The 17,030-nt window shown below is 35.4% G+C and overlaps 1 protein-coding gene across 1 annotated transcript; it reads left to right on the forward strand.

The window, feature by feature from the left end:
* Nucleotides 1-6,442: 6,442 nt before the first annotated feature.
* On the forward strand, nt 6,443-16,761 carry LOC139485455 (N-alpha-acetyltransferase 11-like). The gene is made up of 7 exons (XM_071269949.1): nt 6,443-6,543; nt 11,431-11,529; nt 12,526-12,584; nt 13,312-13,360; nt 13,983-14,143; nt 14,927-15,011; nt 15,886-16,761. The coding sequence occupies exons 1-7, from the start codon at nt 6,523-6,525 to the stop codon at nt 16,012-16,014; spliced, it is 603 nt and encodes a 200-aa protein (XP_071126050.1). The 5' UTR covers nt 6,443-6,522; the 3' UTR covers nt 16,015-16,761.
* The last annotated feature ends 269 nt before the right edge of the window (nt 16,762-17,030 follow it).

Below are 17,030 nucleotides of genomic sequence, written 5' to 3' on the forward strand. Positions count from 1 at the left end.
CCCTGACCCTAACCCATGGCCAACACCCAGTGAAAAATTTCTCATTAGCACACAGAGTTTACAGTTCAACACTGCATTTTGTATTTTAGCGCTGGTAGTGAGATAACATGCATTGCAAAACACTTTCAGCGCTAATCCATGCATTTTTAGCATCAGACTTGAAATCTTGAAACTTAACTCTTAAAGTCTTTAATATACAGGGTTACTTCAATTTCTGTGCGAGTAACAATTATATATAGTTTGCAATACTTGTGTGAATATATCACAAAAGAACATCGTATTAGATAATACTTCGATGAATTGAAATAGACTCTGGACCTTGCTTATTAGACATAATGAATGATAGTTCAGCCCCTGGTGCCAAATACAAAAAAAAAAAAAAAGAAATGTGATATGATTGCCAATTAGACCACCATCAAAAAGAGACCAAACGACAGAGAAATTAATAGCTATAGGTCCCCATACGGGTTTTAACAATGAGCAATGTCCATAGGACTGGACATTGTAGACCGGCCCACTAAGTCTGGTGGACCAATAGACCACAGAAACCACATTAGAACCCTCAGAGTAATTTAGACCCTGTATATTGCCTGTTGGACCTAATGGATGATAGCTACAGCCATTGATGCTTAGTTCATTTGTTGTGGTGCTAATATATATGCACTATGTAAGAATTTGACATCTTGGTCTAGTACACCAAAACCACTAAGTTTGATGGTCTAATAGGCCATAGAAGCCAGATATGACTTCACCAGATTGATTAAAACCATACACCTAGTTTATAGACATTAAGGAGCTTAGCTGCTGTCCACGGTGCTAATTTATTTTTGGTGGTACTTATAAATATTTTAGACAGGTAGACATCTTCAACTTGCGGACGATTTAAGCAAGTCTGGTGGACCTATATGGTGTGTTTATCAGATTAGTCCCAAACTGATCGCTTAAGACCATTGACATTGAGGCGTAGACCTATTGGAGGCTAGCTCCTAACCATGGTGCTTATTTCCTTTTGGTGGTGCTTATAAATAGATGAGATGGGTGGATTTCTTTAACTTGTAGACTATTCTAGAAAAGCTGGTGGACCCTGCTTGAGTGATTTAGACCCTGGGCCTATTATCTTATATCAATTAAAGGATAACTTCTTCCTGTGGTGCTAAATTCGTTTTTGGTGGTGCTTTTCTACTCTTCCATGAAATATACCATAAAAGACTTATAGATTGAATCACATGTGCATATGGACCAAGGGGCCTTACAAACCAAGTTAGACCCCAAAGATTATTTTAAAACCTTTAATCTGTTTATTGGACCACTGGGAGGGAAGCTACCCCCGTGGTGCTAAGTCCATTTTCGGTGATGCTTATATTTTTCTTTTTTGAAATATACCAAAAAGGACCCCATGGACATGTAGAGTGGACCCCAGGTGCATGTGGACCAATGAGCCTTACAAACCAAGTTATACCCCAGAAGAATAGTTTAGACCTTTTTACCCGTTTGTTGGACCAATGGGAGGCCAGCCACCTCCCGTGGTGCTTAGTTCGTTTTTTATGGTGCTTATGTCTGTATTTAATGTAATATATCCTAAAGCACCATAATGAGTTGGAAGTTGAACCACAAGTGTATGTGGACCAATGATCCATACAAACCAACTTGGACTCACAATGAGTTTTATAAACCCATATACTAGTCTATTGGACAAATAGGAGGGATGCCACCTCCTGTGGTGCTAAGTCCATTTTCGGTGGTGCTTATATTTTCTTTAATGAAATATACCCTTAATGACCCCATGGACATGTAGAGTGAACCCAAGGTGCATGTGGACCAATGAGACTTACAAACAAAGTTAGACCCCATAAGAGTATTTTAGAACCTTTTACTCGTTTGTTGGACCAATGGGAGGGAAGCCACCTCCCGTGGTGCTTAGTCCGTTTTCGCTGGTGCTTACATTTTCTTTGATGAAATATACCCTAAAATAACCCCATGGATTTATAGATTGAACCCAAGGTGCATATGGACCAATGACCTTACAAACCAAGTTAGACCCCCAAAGAGCACTATAGATCCTTTTACCCGTTTGTTGGACCAATGGGTGGTAAACCACCTCCCGTGGTGCTAAGTTCATTTTCGGTGGTGCTTATATTTTTCTTAAATGATTTATACACCAAAGGACCCCAGGACTTGTGTAGATTGGACCATATGTGCCTGTAGACTAATGAGCTTAACAAATCATCGTAGACCCCAATAGAGTGCCTTAGACCTCTCGATTGGACCAATTGGAGGGAGCTACCTCCCGTGGTGCTAAGTTTTTGTTCTGTGGTGCTTATATTTTTCTTAAATGATATATACACCAAAAGACCCCAGGACTTGTGTAGATTGGACCATATGTGCCTGCGGACTAATGAGCTTAACAAACCATCTTAGACCCCAATAGACTGCTTAAGACCTCTATACGCGTCGTTTGGACCAATGGCAGGGAAGCTACCTCCCGTGGTGCTAAGTTTTTTTTCGGTGGTGCTTATATTTTTATTAAATGATATATACACCAAAAGACCCCGGGACTTGAGTAGATTGGACCATATGTGCCTGTGGACTAATGAGCATAACAAACCATCTTAGATCCCAATAGAGTGCTTTAGACCTCTATACACGTCGATTGGACCAATTGGAGGGAGCTACCTCCCGTGGTGCTAAGTTTTTGTTCTGTGGTGCTTATATTTTTCTTAAATGATATATACACCAAAAGACCCCAGGACTTGTGTAGATTGGACCATATGTGCCTGCGGACTAATGAGCTTAACAAACCATCTTAGACCCCAATAGACTGCTTAAGACCTCTATACGCGTCGTTTGGACCAATGGCAGGGAAGCTACCTCCCGTGGTGCTAAGTTTTTTTTCGGTGGTGCTTATATTTTTATTAAATGATATATACACCAAAAGACCCCGGGACTTGAGTAGATTGGACCATATGTGCCTGTGGACTAATGAGCATAACAAACCATCTTAGATCCCAATAGAGTGCTTTAGACCTCTATACACGTCGATTGGACCAATTGGAGGGAGCTACCTCCCGTGGTGCTAAGTTTTTGTTCTGTGGTGCTTATATTTTTCTTAAATGATATATACACCAAAAGACCCCAGGACTTGTGTAGATTGGACCATATGTGCCTGCGGACTAATGAGCTTAACAAACCATCTTAGACCCCAATAGACTGCTTAAGACCTCTATACGCGTCGTTTGGACCAATGGGAGGGAAGCTACCTCCCGTGGTGCTAAGTTTTTTTTCGGTGGTGCTTATATTTTTATTAAATGATATATACACCAAAAGACCCCGGGACTTGAGTAGATTGGACCATATGTGCCTGTGGACTAATGAGCATAACAAACCATCTTAGATCCCAATAGAGTGCTTTAGACCTCTATACACGTCGATTGGACCAATTGGAGGGAGCTACCTCCCGTGGTGCTAAGTTTTTGTTCTGTGGTGCTTATATTTTTCTTAAATGATATATACACCAAAAGACCCCAGGACTTGTGTAGATTGGACCATATGTGCCTGCGGACTAATGAGCTTAACAAACCATCTTAGACCCCAATAGACTGCTTAAGACCTCTATACGCGTCGTTTGGACCAATGGGAGGGAAGCTACCTCCCGTGGTGCTAAGTTTTTTTTTCGGTGGTGCTTATATTTTTATTAAATGATATATACACCAAAAGACCCCGGGACTTGAGTAGATTGGACCATATGTGCCTGTGGACTAATGAGCATAACAAACCATCTTAGATCCCAATAGAGTGCTTTAGACCTCTATACACGTCGGTTGGACCAATGGCAGGGAAGCTACCTCCCGTGGTGCTAAGTTTTTTTTTCGGTGGTGCTTATATTTTTATTAAATGATATATACACCAAAAGACCCCGGGACTTGAGTAGATTGGACCCTATGTGCCTGTGGACTAATGAGCATAACAAACCATCTTAGACCCCAATAGAGTGCTTTAGACCTCTATACACGTCGGTTGGACCAATGGCAGGGAAGCTACCTCCCGTGGTGCTAAGTTTTTGTTCTGTGGTGCTTATATTTTTCTTAAATGATATATACACCAAAAGACCCCAGGACTTGTGTAGATTGGACCATAAGTGCCTGCGGACTAATGAGCTTAACACACCATCTTAGACCCCAATAGAGTGCTTAAGACCTCTACACGCGTCGTTTGGACCAATGGGAGGGAAGCTACCTCCCGTGGTGCTAAGTTTTTTTTCGGTGGTGCTTATATTTTTATTAAATGATATATACACCAAAAAACCCCAGGACTTGTGTAGATTGGACCATATGTGCCTGTAGACTAATGAGCTTAACAAACCATCTTAGTCCCCAATAGAGTGCTTAAGACCTTTATACGCGTCGTTTGGACCATTGGGAGGGAAGCTACCTCCCGTGGTGCTAAGTTTTTTTCGGTGGTGCTTATATTTTTATTAAATGATATATACACCAAATGACCCCAGGACTTGTGAAGATTGGACCATATGTGTCTGTAGACTATTGAGCTTAACCAACAATCTTAGACCCCAATAGAGTGCTTAAGACCTCTATACACGTCGGTTGGACCAATTGGAGGAAAGCTACCTCCCGTGGTGCTAAGTTTTTGTTCTGTGGTGCTTATATTTTTTTAAATGATATATACACCAAAGGACCCCAGGACTTGTGAAGATTGGACCATATGTGCTTGTAGACTATTGAGCTTAACCAACCGGTTTAGACCCCAATAGAGTGCTTAAGACCTCTTTACGCGTCGTTTGGGCCAATGGGAGGGAAGATACCTCCCGTGGTGCTAAGTTTTATTTCGGTGGTGCTTATATTTTTATTAAATGATATATACACCAAAGGACCCCAGGACTTGTGTAGATTGGACCATATGTGCCTGTAAACTAATGAGCTCAACAAACCATCGTAGACCCCAATAGAATGCTTTAGACCCCATTACACGTCAGTTGGACCAATTGGAGGGAAGCTACCTCCCGTAGTGCTAAGGTTTTTTTCGGTGATGCTTATATTTTTCTTTTATGATATATACACCAAAAGACCACAGGACTTGTGTAGATTGGACCATATGTGCCTGTGGACTAATGAGCTTAACAAACCATCTTAGACCCCAATAGAGTGCTTTAGACCTCTATACACGTCGGTTGGACCAATGGCAGGGAAGCTACCTCCCGTGGTGCTAAGTTTTTTTTCGGTGGTGCTTATATTTTTATTAAATGATATATACACCAAAAGACCCCGGGACTTGAGTAGATTGGACCATATGTGCCTGTGGACTAATGAGCATAACAAACCATCTTAGATCCCAATAGAGTGCTTTAGACCTCTATACACGTCGGTTGGACCAATGGCAGGGAAGCTACCTCCCGTGGTGCTAAGTTTTTTTTCGGTGGTGCTTATATTTTTATTAAATGATATAAACACCAAAAGACCCCGGGACTTGAGTAGATTGGACCCTATGTGCCTGTGGACTAATGAGCATAACAAACCATCTTAGACCCCAATAGAGTGCTTTAGACCTCTATACACGTCGGTTGGACCAATGGCAGGGAAGCTACCTCCCGTGGTGCTAAGTTTTTTTTCGGTGGTGCTTATATTTTTATTAAATGATATATTCACCAAAAGACCCCAGGACTTGTGTAGATTGGACCATATGTGCCTGTAGACTTATGAGCTTAACAAACCATCTTAGACCCTAATAGAGTGCTTTAGACCCCTAACCACGTCAGTTGGACCAATTGGAGGGAAGCTACCGCCCGTGGTGCTAAGTTTTTTATTTCGGTGGTGCTTTTATTTTTCTTAAACAGATATACCCTAAAGGACCCCATGGACTTGTAGATTGGAACCAAGGTGCATGTGGACCAATGATCCATACAAACCAACTAGGACTCAGAAAGAGTGTTATATACCCATATACTTGTCTGTTGGACCAATGGGAGGGAAGCTATCTCCCGTGGTGCTAAGTCCGTTTTCGGTGGTGCTTATATTTTTCTTTAATGAAATATACCCTAAAAGACCCCATAGACTTATAAATTGAACCGCAGTTGCATATGGACCAATGCAAACCAAGTTAGACCCCAAAGAGTATTTTAGACTCGTTTACCCGTCTGTTGGACCATTGGGAGGGAAATTACGTCCCGTGGTGTTCAGTTTGTTTTTTGGTGGTGCTTAATTACTGCAAGGATTTGTATAGTTAGACTATACAAATACTTGATTAATGTAGTCCATATTAAAAAAAAAAAAATTATTTTAACTTTTCATTCAATGATTATTTGATGTATCTTAATATCTACGTATACATTAAATAACTCATAGTTGCCCAAATGTATTTATTTTACTGATAAAGTCCGTGGTGCTTATTGTGGTTCTTCGTGGTAGAATCGGGGGATATTCTAACTCGATCTTCGCTTCGAAAAAATAAACAGATATTACAGCTGTATATTGACATTTGTTTAGAGCAATTACAAATTCAAGAAGAAGAAAAATGAATATACGATGTGCAAGAGTAAGAATGATTTAAACTACAAATCTCGAATTTGTTGTTCAGACAAAAACATCATAATTTTGACCTAGTCTAAACAGGTCTGTAAACACAGGGGTTTGTTACAATTTGACGGGTTTACTATCCATACGAACGATGTAAGGCATCAAATATTAAAAATATAATAGCCTTTCAGCAGGTCAGGAATAACCACCAATTGGTGGATTATACCTCAATTGACGTATAATCCATCAATTGACGAATTATAGTCAAATCGGCACTTGGTTGAATCGGCACCTGGTCAAATCGGCACCTAGTCAATTTGGCACCTGGTTAAATCGGCACCCGATATAGTCATTTCGGCACCCATGTTAGATATGTTTAATACATGTTCTGTTTCAGTTTTTTGAACAAAAAAAAATAAACAAAGAAGGGGTAATCCATATATTGACATATTTACATTTATTGTCTTTTTGGGTGGGTGTGGGGTGTTTCTATCTCGGGGGTCCACTTTCTACAAACAAGGTCATAGGATGTGCCCCTGGAATAGGTCACCTTTTCAAGCTTGAAAATATGTGAATAGGTCAGGAAAACTATCAAAAATATATGATAAGGTCAAGGGTGGGGTAACAGAAACACAGCGGCACCCCTATCAATTAAGTATTGAAGTAGTCCCCAAGGTTTCTGCATGTATTTTTCGTTCAACGTAATGTGTATTCAGAGTATTGGATATTCTTATGCATGTTTTAACCAGTTGAACATTTTGCATGATTGTTGGTTTAATGCTGATTGAAGTTTCCTAAAAAAAAAAAACACCTTATAATGGTATAGACCAATTGGTGTAATATGAGGCAGGCATTACCTGTAAATTGGGACGAAGTCTGTATGAATTATTTTTTTGTAACTTAAATATTTGTTCAAAAAAAAGAAACGGAAATACCGTAACGTTTCTGATTTTGGTTCTGTTGTTAGGGATTTTAGTTGTGACGTTATTTAAATTATGACGTCATGTGCAATGTAAACAAAGAAACGCTATCATCAGGTAACGTTTTTTCATATCAAGGAATTATTAAAAATGAAATTGGTATTGCACGTTCCTTCCTATTTTATACTAGACTGATAAATATATATTTTAATACTCAAAGTTTCATACAAAAGAGACCGGAAAAAGGAAGTACATTGTACATTTCTGCGCAGGTCCGGGATTTCAAAACACGACAAAAAAAAATTGAACGATTTTGAGTTCATAGTACAATATAAATTCGGGAAATTTTCCCGAATTTTTTTTTTTATTGAATTTTCTACTGTTATTGGGGACTTCGTCCCCATATAATTCTTTGTTTTTCAAAAGAAATTATTCTATCAAAATGGAGCATTGTTTTCTTAAAACCATATTATGGTATGAAAACTTGCCAAACATTCCTAGTTTATTATAGTGACATAACATATTGCATTTAATCAATAATTGTATTTGCAGTTTCTTCTATTGTTATCTTGTCAATTCTTGATTGGCAAATTTACCTGTAATCATCTGTCAATGGACATCATTACTGTTTGCAGTCATGCGATCATGAGTACAACTCCACAGGTGAATGGAGCTCTTTGTTAATACTTGACTTTCATTATTAAAAGTCAATCATGGTCAATAGTACAAATGTTTCAACAAAAGAATTGCTGTACACATGCATTCTCAAGAGATGCAGCAGGCTTTGACAAAACTGAAACTTTCAGAGGACTCAATAAGGGTCATAAAATAGGTTGCAAGTTGCAAAATCATGCTCCTATCGCACACTAGCATTTTATTACAAAAAAATTGCATTATACCGGTACGTCAATTGGTCTATACCAATATACCTCAATTGGTGGATTATACGTCAATTGAGGTATAATCCACCAATTGGTGGTTATTCCTGACCTGTTCAGGCACTTGTTTTTATCCATGGGAAGACCCACTATGAACGTATATTTACAAGTATCCCACAGATAGAAACAAGTGTATATTTCACTGTATATATATGTCTTCACAAAGCAATGCGCAGTACAAGTGTTGTGAACTTCAACGTGTTGAAGGCGGTCATTATATAGTAGAAGTAGAAGTGCCTGTGCTTTCAAGACGTCAAAATTATTTAGACTAGATTTCTTCTTCTTCCAGGTAAGGAACTCGATTCAAAGCTGAATGTTATTGGTTTTGCGCGTACATTTTACGCAGTGTCGGGCAACACAATTCGTTCTCTCCTGGCTTTTTACAAATAACATTTAAAACGTTCACAATAATATACAATTAAAATTATGTACAACTGGTGTTTCCTACATGTACTTTCTTTCAGAGCATGCCTTTAGGGCAGCTCTGAATCCCTCAACAGTGTTGACTGATGAAACTGATGTTGGTAGGTTGTTCCAATCCCTGATGGTCCTCAGGAAGAAAGATTGGCTGTAGGCGTCTGTACTTGTTCTTTTTTGCATTTGAAGAAGTGTTTTTTTACCTCTGATCCGGTTATCATTCAGGGTTAAATATTGGTAACGGTCTATGTCTATAAGATCATGCTGGATCTTGAATAGCATGCATAATCTGTTTGTTTTCCTCCATTCTTTGAGGCTTTCACATTTATTTTTTTTACCATATTTGTGACACAGCCAGGTGTTCGGTCTGTGTAGTTGTTTTTCACAAATCGTGCAGCTCTTTTTTTTACCTGTTCAATTGCCTTGATTTTATTTTGGGTTGTTGGGTTCTATACCATGCATACAGTGCTTGGATATTGCAACGCAGGTCTTACCATGGATGCAAATGCAGCTGCTATTACAGGTTTTGTATAGCCTTTGAGATCTCTACATATGAATCTCAACATTCTATTTTCTTTGCCTATTTATTGTCTATGTGTTTATCCCAGGTTAGGTTGTTGCTGATGGTTACTCCAAGATATTTGTTCGCTTCCACTACGTCTAGAGTATGACCGTGTAGTTTGTATGATGTTTGTATCACAGTGACACTGGTCGATTTTTTGGTGATATTCTAGTGACAAGGCATTTTTTGGCATTGAAACTCATCCCAGTCTTCCAATGCTGATAAGTCTTTCAGGAGAAGTTCACTGTCTGCTTGGTTGGTGATGGTATGAAAGATTAGGATGTCATCCTTGAATAATTTGGTCTCTGATGTAGATGCTGTTTCTGGTATGTCCTTAATGTACAAAAATGTAGGTCAGGAACAGTAATGGACAAAGGATTTTACCTTGGGGTACACCAGAGAGTACTGGTATTTGTGTGGAGACAGCACCCTCTAATATTACGCTCTGCTTTCTGTTATGTAGAAAAGAGTGAAACCATTTGTTGATTTTGGGGTTGACGCCATAGTATTCTAGCTTGTGTAGGAGGTGGTGATGTGGTACCTTGTCAAATGCTTTTGCAAAGTCTAGCAGGATGATGTCTACTTGGCCGCTGCTTTTTAATTTTGATGCAATGTCGTTGATGGTTATGATGAGTTGGTATTCGCATGATCGTCTTTTGTGGAATCCGTGTTGTGCTTCTGTTAGTATTTTATTTTTGTCAAAGTGGTCCATGATGTTGCTATGTACAATATGTTCTTAGACATGTTAGACCTTACATGTGATGGAAGTTAGATATACTGGTCTGTAATAAGATGCTTAGTACAAATGTACCTTTTTTTTTTTTTTTGAAAAGTGGAACTACATGGGTATCTCTCCAATCTTGTGGGACTTCCCCGGTGTTCAATGATGCTTGGTATAGATCTGTGAGTATAGGAGCAAGTTGTTCTGCTACTGCTTTAAGTATAAAGGATAGTATTGAGTCAGGACCAGTAGCTTTATGAGCCAGAGGTTTCAGATTTTATGCCCCACCTACGATAGTAGAGGGGCATTATGTTTTCTGGTCTGTGCGTTCCTCTGTCTGTCCGTCTGTCCGTCCGTTCGTCCGTCTGTCCCGCTTCAGGTTAAAGTTTTTGGTCAAGGTAGTTTTTGATGAAGTTGAAGTCCAATCGACTTCAAACTTGGTACACATGTTCCCTATGATATGATCTTTCTAATTTTAATGCCAAATTAGAGATTTTACTCCAATTTCACGGTCCAATGAACATAGAAAATGATAGTGTGAGTGGGGCATTTGTGTACTGAGGACACATTCTTGTTTTATTTTAAGTTTGTGGACTACTTTGGTGTATAAATATAGTATATATATGAAGTTCACGTCATAAGAAGGTTTCATATTAAATAAAATTTAAAAAATAAAATCCTCCCACCCGCCCCATTTTTTTCAAAACTTTGGATGAAAATCTAATTAATTTTAGTTGGCCTAATCACCTAAATCATTTTGTAATTTTGTAATCTAAGATTTATTTATTTTTTAAGGGATTTGTCCAATTTTGAGTGAATCTTTTACGAGATTATTTTAAAACAAGTTTAAGTAGTATATTTTTATGCCCCACTTTTGGGCATTATGTTTTTCGGTCTGTGCATCCATCTGTCATTCTTCATGTTAAAGTTTTTGGTCAAGGTAGTTTTTGATAAAGTTGAAATCCAACGAACTTGAAACTTAGTACACATGTTCCCTAGGATTTGATCTTTCAAATTGAAATGCCAAATTAGATTTTTTACACAAATTACACGGTCCGCTGAACATAGAGAAAATGATAGTGTGAATGGGGTATCCATGTTGTATATATTTTGGTTTTGAGGATCAGTGCACGTGTCTCAAATCATATTTTGGCTGGATGTTGATTGTTTTTTGTGTGTAGATGCATTATGAATATTAATAATTATTATGTGAATGCTTTGTTTCAATCAATATGTGACACTATAATCATGATAATAAACAAATTTAATTATGATTAGACCTTTAGACCATTAGACATCTATTTATACATTATTTGTTCGCTAAATAGTTTCTTTTCTTTTTTTTCAGCCGGAAGATTTGATGAACATGCAGCATTGTAATCTGTTATGTTTACCTGAGAATTATCAGATGAAATATTATTTTTACCATGGATTATCTTGGCCGCAGGTAATTAATAGGAATTGAATACCCAACAAAAAAAATATCGGCATGTATAACATTTGAAAGGCTTGTTGGTGAAGTCACTCTTAGGTACAAAAAATGTAACTGATAAGCATTTGCCTGTATAATACCAGTAATACATAACTATTTTGAAATTTTCCTGACGAAGGTGCAAAAGTGACACTAACAGTACCTTGTAGTTGAAGTTCATTATATATTTGACTAATTACAGTACGTTGAGAAAAAAAAATTACTTACAGAGTGATAGTTGGTTATAAATGGTGATCACATTCTGATTTACATCTATCTCTATAATAAAGTTTTCTGTTGAGATGAATTTCAAAGTGAATTACTGTTCATCACAATCATTCACTTATACTTGCTTCTGACTGAAAAAAAATTATGCATGTAATATATAGTTAAAACTCCAAACAACAAAAACTATCGGCATTGCAACACCTACTAAACTAAATATATGATCAATTGATGAGTCTAATTGATTACTCCTTATACATTTGTACATGTTATAAAATTGAGAATGGAAATGGGGAATGTGCCAAAGAGACAACAACCCGACCATAGAAAAAAACAACAGCAGAAGGTCACCACCAGGTCTTCAATGTAGCGAAAAATTCCCGCACCTGGCTGGCCCCTAAACAAATATATACTAGTTCAGTGATAATGAACGCCATACTAATTTCCAAATTGTATACATGTTATACAATTATTGTCTTCAATTGACAACTTATGAATAATGTTTTTAATTTTTACCTATTATCAACAAGCTTTGATTTCTTTGCATGTTGTTAAAAAAAATGAGACTATACTTGAAGGGTCGCATGTTTAAGGAGTTAAGGCCTTTAAAATTGCAAATGCCAAATCCCTTGAAAGATATATAAAATAAGTAGAAACTGTCAAAAGTAAAACATGATCAGCAATACATTTACCTAGATCTATAAAAATGCCAAAATGACCTAAATATATGTAAATTTTCTATTTCAGCTATCCTATGTAGCAGAGGATGAAGATGGTAAAATCGTAGGTTATGTACTGGCTAAAATGTAAGTGTAAAATAAAATGTACAGTTAGCTGATAATTGTGTTCAATAGAAATAAGAAGATGTGGTATGGGTGCCAATGAGACAACTCTCCATCCGAGTCACGATGTGTAAAAATTAAACAATTATAGGTGAAAGAACACAGATCCTTGGCTCAAATACATGTACATCTAATTGAAACAGTTGAGAGTGACTTGTATCATTGTAACACCTGAATGTCTGTTCTATGATTAATAAATGAGATTCATATCATATTTTAAGACAATTGAATCTTGTCATGCTTGTGGAAGTGTGCTTTACCTTCAATGCAGTAGTTCACATGTTAAATTTCATACTGAATCAAACCAAAGAATTATGAAAATAGGTAAAAATGTACATGAACCACCTTTGGGTGCGAAATTTTCTCGCTGCGTTGAACTTGAAGACCCATTGGTAGTCTTCAACTGTTGTCTCTTGGGTCAGGTTGTTGTCTCTTTGACATATTCTCCATGTCCATTATCAATTTTATGTAGTAACTGCTTCTCTGTCAACCACAGGCCATTTATGAGTAAGATCAAAAACTAAGCCTTTAAACCTAGCTTATTGAAAACTGATTCAGTATGTTAGTCTAATACAAAGTAAATGTTCATGTTATTGACTTTCTGTGTTTAGATTAAATCAGCGTTTTGAACACTAATCTTTAGATCTTACATTGTATTTGAATATCATTTTATTTGTATGATTTTTTTTAGGGAAGAAGATCCTGAAGACCAGGTACCACATGGTCACATCACATCACTGGTATGTATAAAGTACAATAGTTGCAATATAAACACACTTACTTTGATAGATACTTTACACATTTAGAGATCAGTAGCTGTCATTGCTGTAATTTATTTTTAAGGTGATTTATTTTTTTGCTGTTTTCTTAACTTGTGGAAGTTTTTTCCAAATAGATTTTTTCATTGTTTGTTTCAAATAGTACTTTTAAACTTTTCTGTGTTAATCTCTATGATAAAATGCATGTAAAGTTTGATTTTTGCTGTTGCTAAATTAAAAAGTTTGGAGTTTTGTCTCTGTATTTCCTGTAAATGGTAAAAGTTATTTCTGTTACTAGTGGTTACTGTAACAAAGCATAAACATTGTATTCATCACATGTCATGTTTGTTTTGTAGTATCTATACTTAATCAAAAATTTAGTACGGGTAGCTGATGTTAATCTGTTAATTTTGTTTCTCTCCATAACTAAAATGCAGATTAAAAAGATTTTTAATTCTAAAATTTATTGTAGTTTCATAAAATTCTTAAAAATTACACACAGTTAAAAGATGTCTGACAAGAAGTATCAGTTTTTAATCTGTGCTTTAAATATTAACATTGTCAGAAACTATTTCAGTTAAAAAAAAAAATATTTGAATTTCAGGCAGTAAAAAGATCTCACAGACGATTAGGTTTAGCACAGAAACTTATGGATCAAGCATCTAGAGCAATGGTTGAATGTTTTGATGCACAGTATGTCTCTTTGCATGTTAGGAAGAGTAACAGAGCTGCTTTACATTTATACACCAACACACTCAAATTCTCGTAAGTATAAAATATGAATAAATCCTACAGTACAAGATAATCCCTTTGTACTGTGGATTTATCATTATTTGTTGAAAATCAATTGTTGGAAAAGATCAACCATGAAATTAAAATGTTCGAAAAAGTACAAATTTTGTATAGGCATGGATGCAGAATTTTTTGGAAATAATATTTTACGTAAAATCCATGAAAATTAGTTTACACGAAAATGAAAGAATACATAGAATACAAAATGAATAATAATGAAAACCTAAACTTGCAACCTGGTTTTAAACTAATTAAATTTATTCAGCTTAAAACTTTGTGTAAGTTGATTATAGTCATGTTATTGGTATTCCAATATGTGTTATTATGAACATCAAGAAAGTGTCATCAAATGAATTACTTTTTGTACTGTTTCTCTGCATTTTTGACTAATTGGTTTGTCATGTTTCAAAATCACAAGATGTGCTCATGTGCATGTAATTTTAGTACAAAACTATCTAATTGATTATGACTTGCTATCATTCTTGTAACCTATAAAAGCACAACTTTTACTTAGGGACTTAGTTTCGTGTTTAATTTGCAGACAGAGGTAATCAACAGAATAGAAACCAATCAAACATTTAACCTTCAAGGAAAATGACTTTCATATACTTTAAACCATTTAAACTTATCCATGAAAATCTTTTTTTATTAAATGTTTATTTCAGATTCTTTATTATTATTTTATGAAAACTGGCAGCCAAAAATAAAATAAAACTCAACTTTTACCACTTAACCCTATGATGTTTATTTTTTTAGAATAAGTGAGATAGAACCTAAATATTATGCTGATGGGGAGGATGCCTATGCCATGAGAAGAGTTTTAAAAGACTTTAAAGATAAGGTAATAGTGAAAAAAATATTAGAAACTGTTAGTTTAAACATATTTATTTATAGTGGATTGTGAAACCAGTTATTGCAATTTATATTAATTTCTTTTCACTTTGCGGTTGCGAGTGCTGCCTTGTAGCGGCATTAGTCTGATCTTTAATGAAATCTACAAGGGTGTCTTTTACTTGCAAGAGATATGGCTCTCTCTTAACACAGGTCAGCCATTAATTGTCCCCGTCCGATTCACTGTCATCATTTCCTCAAGACCCGCAAGACTCGCAAATGGTGTTAAGGGAGAGCCGGAAATTCAGTCCCTAAAATTTTCATCACAGAACAAGAATTGAACCAGGAACCTTTGTGTTAGTAGTCCCATGCGCTAACCACTAAACCACAGCATTATAAACTGTACACTGTGGATTTAAATTATTCATGGAATACTTATTTTTATTAAATCCAAAATTCTTTGAAAAGTCTTTAATGATTTTAGGCAATCTATACTTAATTGGGAGATATTTCAAATTTGATGAAATTTTGTATGCATTTGAAATGCCTTTAACTGCATTTCATAACATAAACAAATTTATAATATACCAATTATAATTCATGAAATAGTCGGTAAAAATTTGCGAGTTTGTCTATTAGTGTCTATATAGTGTCTATAAGCAAGGAAGAAAATTAATCATTATTTTACAATTTTTATACTCTTTGTAATATTCTATCAACAAATTTAAAACAATTATGAAAAAAGTAGAAAGGACATTTCTGTAATATGAAAGCTACAAAAATTAATTCTAGGGAAAACAAGAGTCAGAGACAAAACCACAAAATGTTATTCCATTTCCTCAATTTATATTAAATTTTAATTCTAATATTTTTTTATTTTTCAGTCAATAAAAGATACATCTTCTGTAAAAGCAATAAAAGATACACCTGGTAAAAAAGACAAATCAAAGAAAGATGGAGACACATCAAAAGAGAAGACAGACACCACAAATAAAGAGACTAGAGAATCATAAATAAGCTGGTTTTAGTCATTTTTACAAACATTACAAGAACAGTTAATTAATCTGTGGATTTTCATCTTCTTCCACTTGTAATTTTTTGTTTTAATATTCTTGAAAAGAATTCTTCTCTATGCATTTAACTTTTCAAAGAATGGGATAAAAGTTTTTAAAAATATGTTGACGCTTATATTATTTTTGGTGATTATTGATTATGAATTCAATACTTTTTTGGGTACATTCTATTAAAGTTAAAAATTAGTATTTGCTATGTTGAGTAAAAGTGTTTTTTTTTTTTTAAATTTCTATAGAAATATCATTTCCTCTTGGTTTAAAAGCTTGAAAAATCACTTGGAGTTTTTTTTTAACTTGATATATCTAGAAATCAATGAACAAATGTATATATTATTGTTTGGGATAGTTTATAATAGAACATTGATTGGAGTTTAAAACTTGAATAACTTCCAGTTCTAAAAGTTTGTTTTTCATAAAAAGTATGTGCTTTTCTTATAAAGTATGTATGTTTAACATGTATTTCATAAAAAAATGTTAAAAAATTTAGTTGTTTTTCACTTTATATATAGACAAATCAATATTTTATTTAAGTCTCACTTCTTACAAAACATTTACACATTATTGCAACTTCACATATAAGTCAAGAGCCACTCTAAAAAGAGTTATGAGAGATTACATGTATTTTAATACCACCATTTAAAATAATGAGAGGTGGTACTATTGCAAATTATACAAATATTTGAATTGGAGTTATCTTCCTTTGTACATTTACTACATTATTGTAGTTGAACCAGTTGAATAATCATTGTATACTGTGTATTTATTTTCTTGTGTATCAATTTTGTGGATTGAGGAAAATTGCATTTTCATGGATATTTGAAATTGTGATTTTGCCAATCTTTGCATACAAACCCACTATAAAGATTGTTACTCGTAGAACATATAAATTCATGGTTTACCTGTACCCCTGAAGTCAACAGAAAGTAATATCCAACCAATAATAATGAATCCAAAAA

This window comes from Mytilus edulis, chromosome 1, assembly GCF_963676685.1.
Source record: "Mytilus edulis chromosome 1, xbMytEdul2.2, whole genome shotgun sequence".
Taxonomy (NCBI): domain Eukaryota; kingdom Metazoa; phylum Mollusca; class Bivalvia; order Mytilida; family Mytilidae; genus Mytilus; species Mytilus edulis.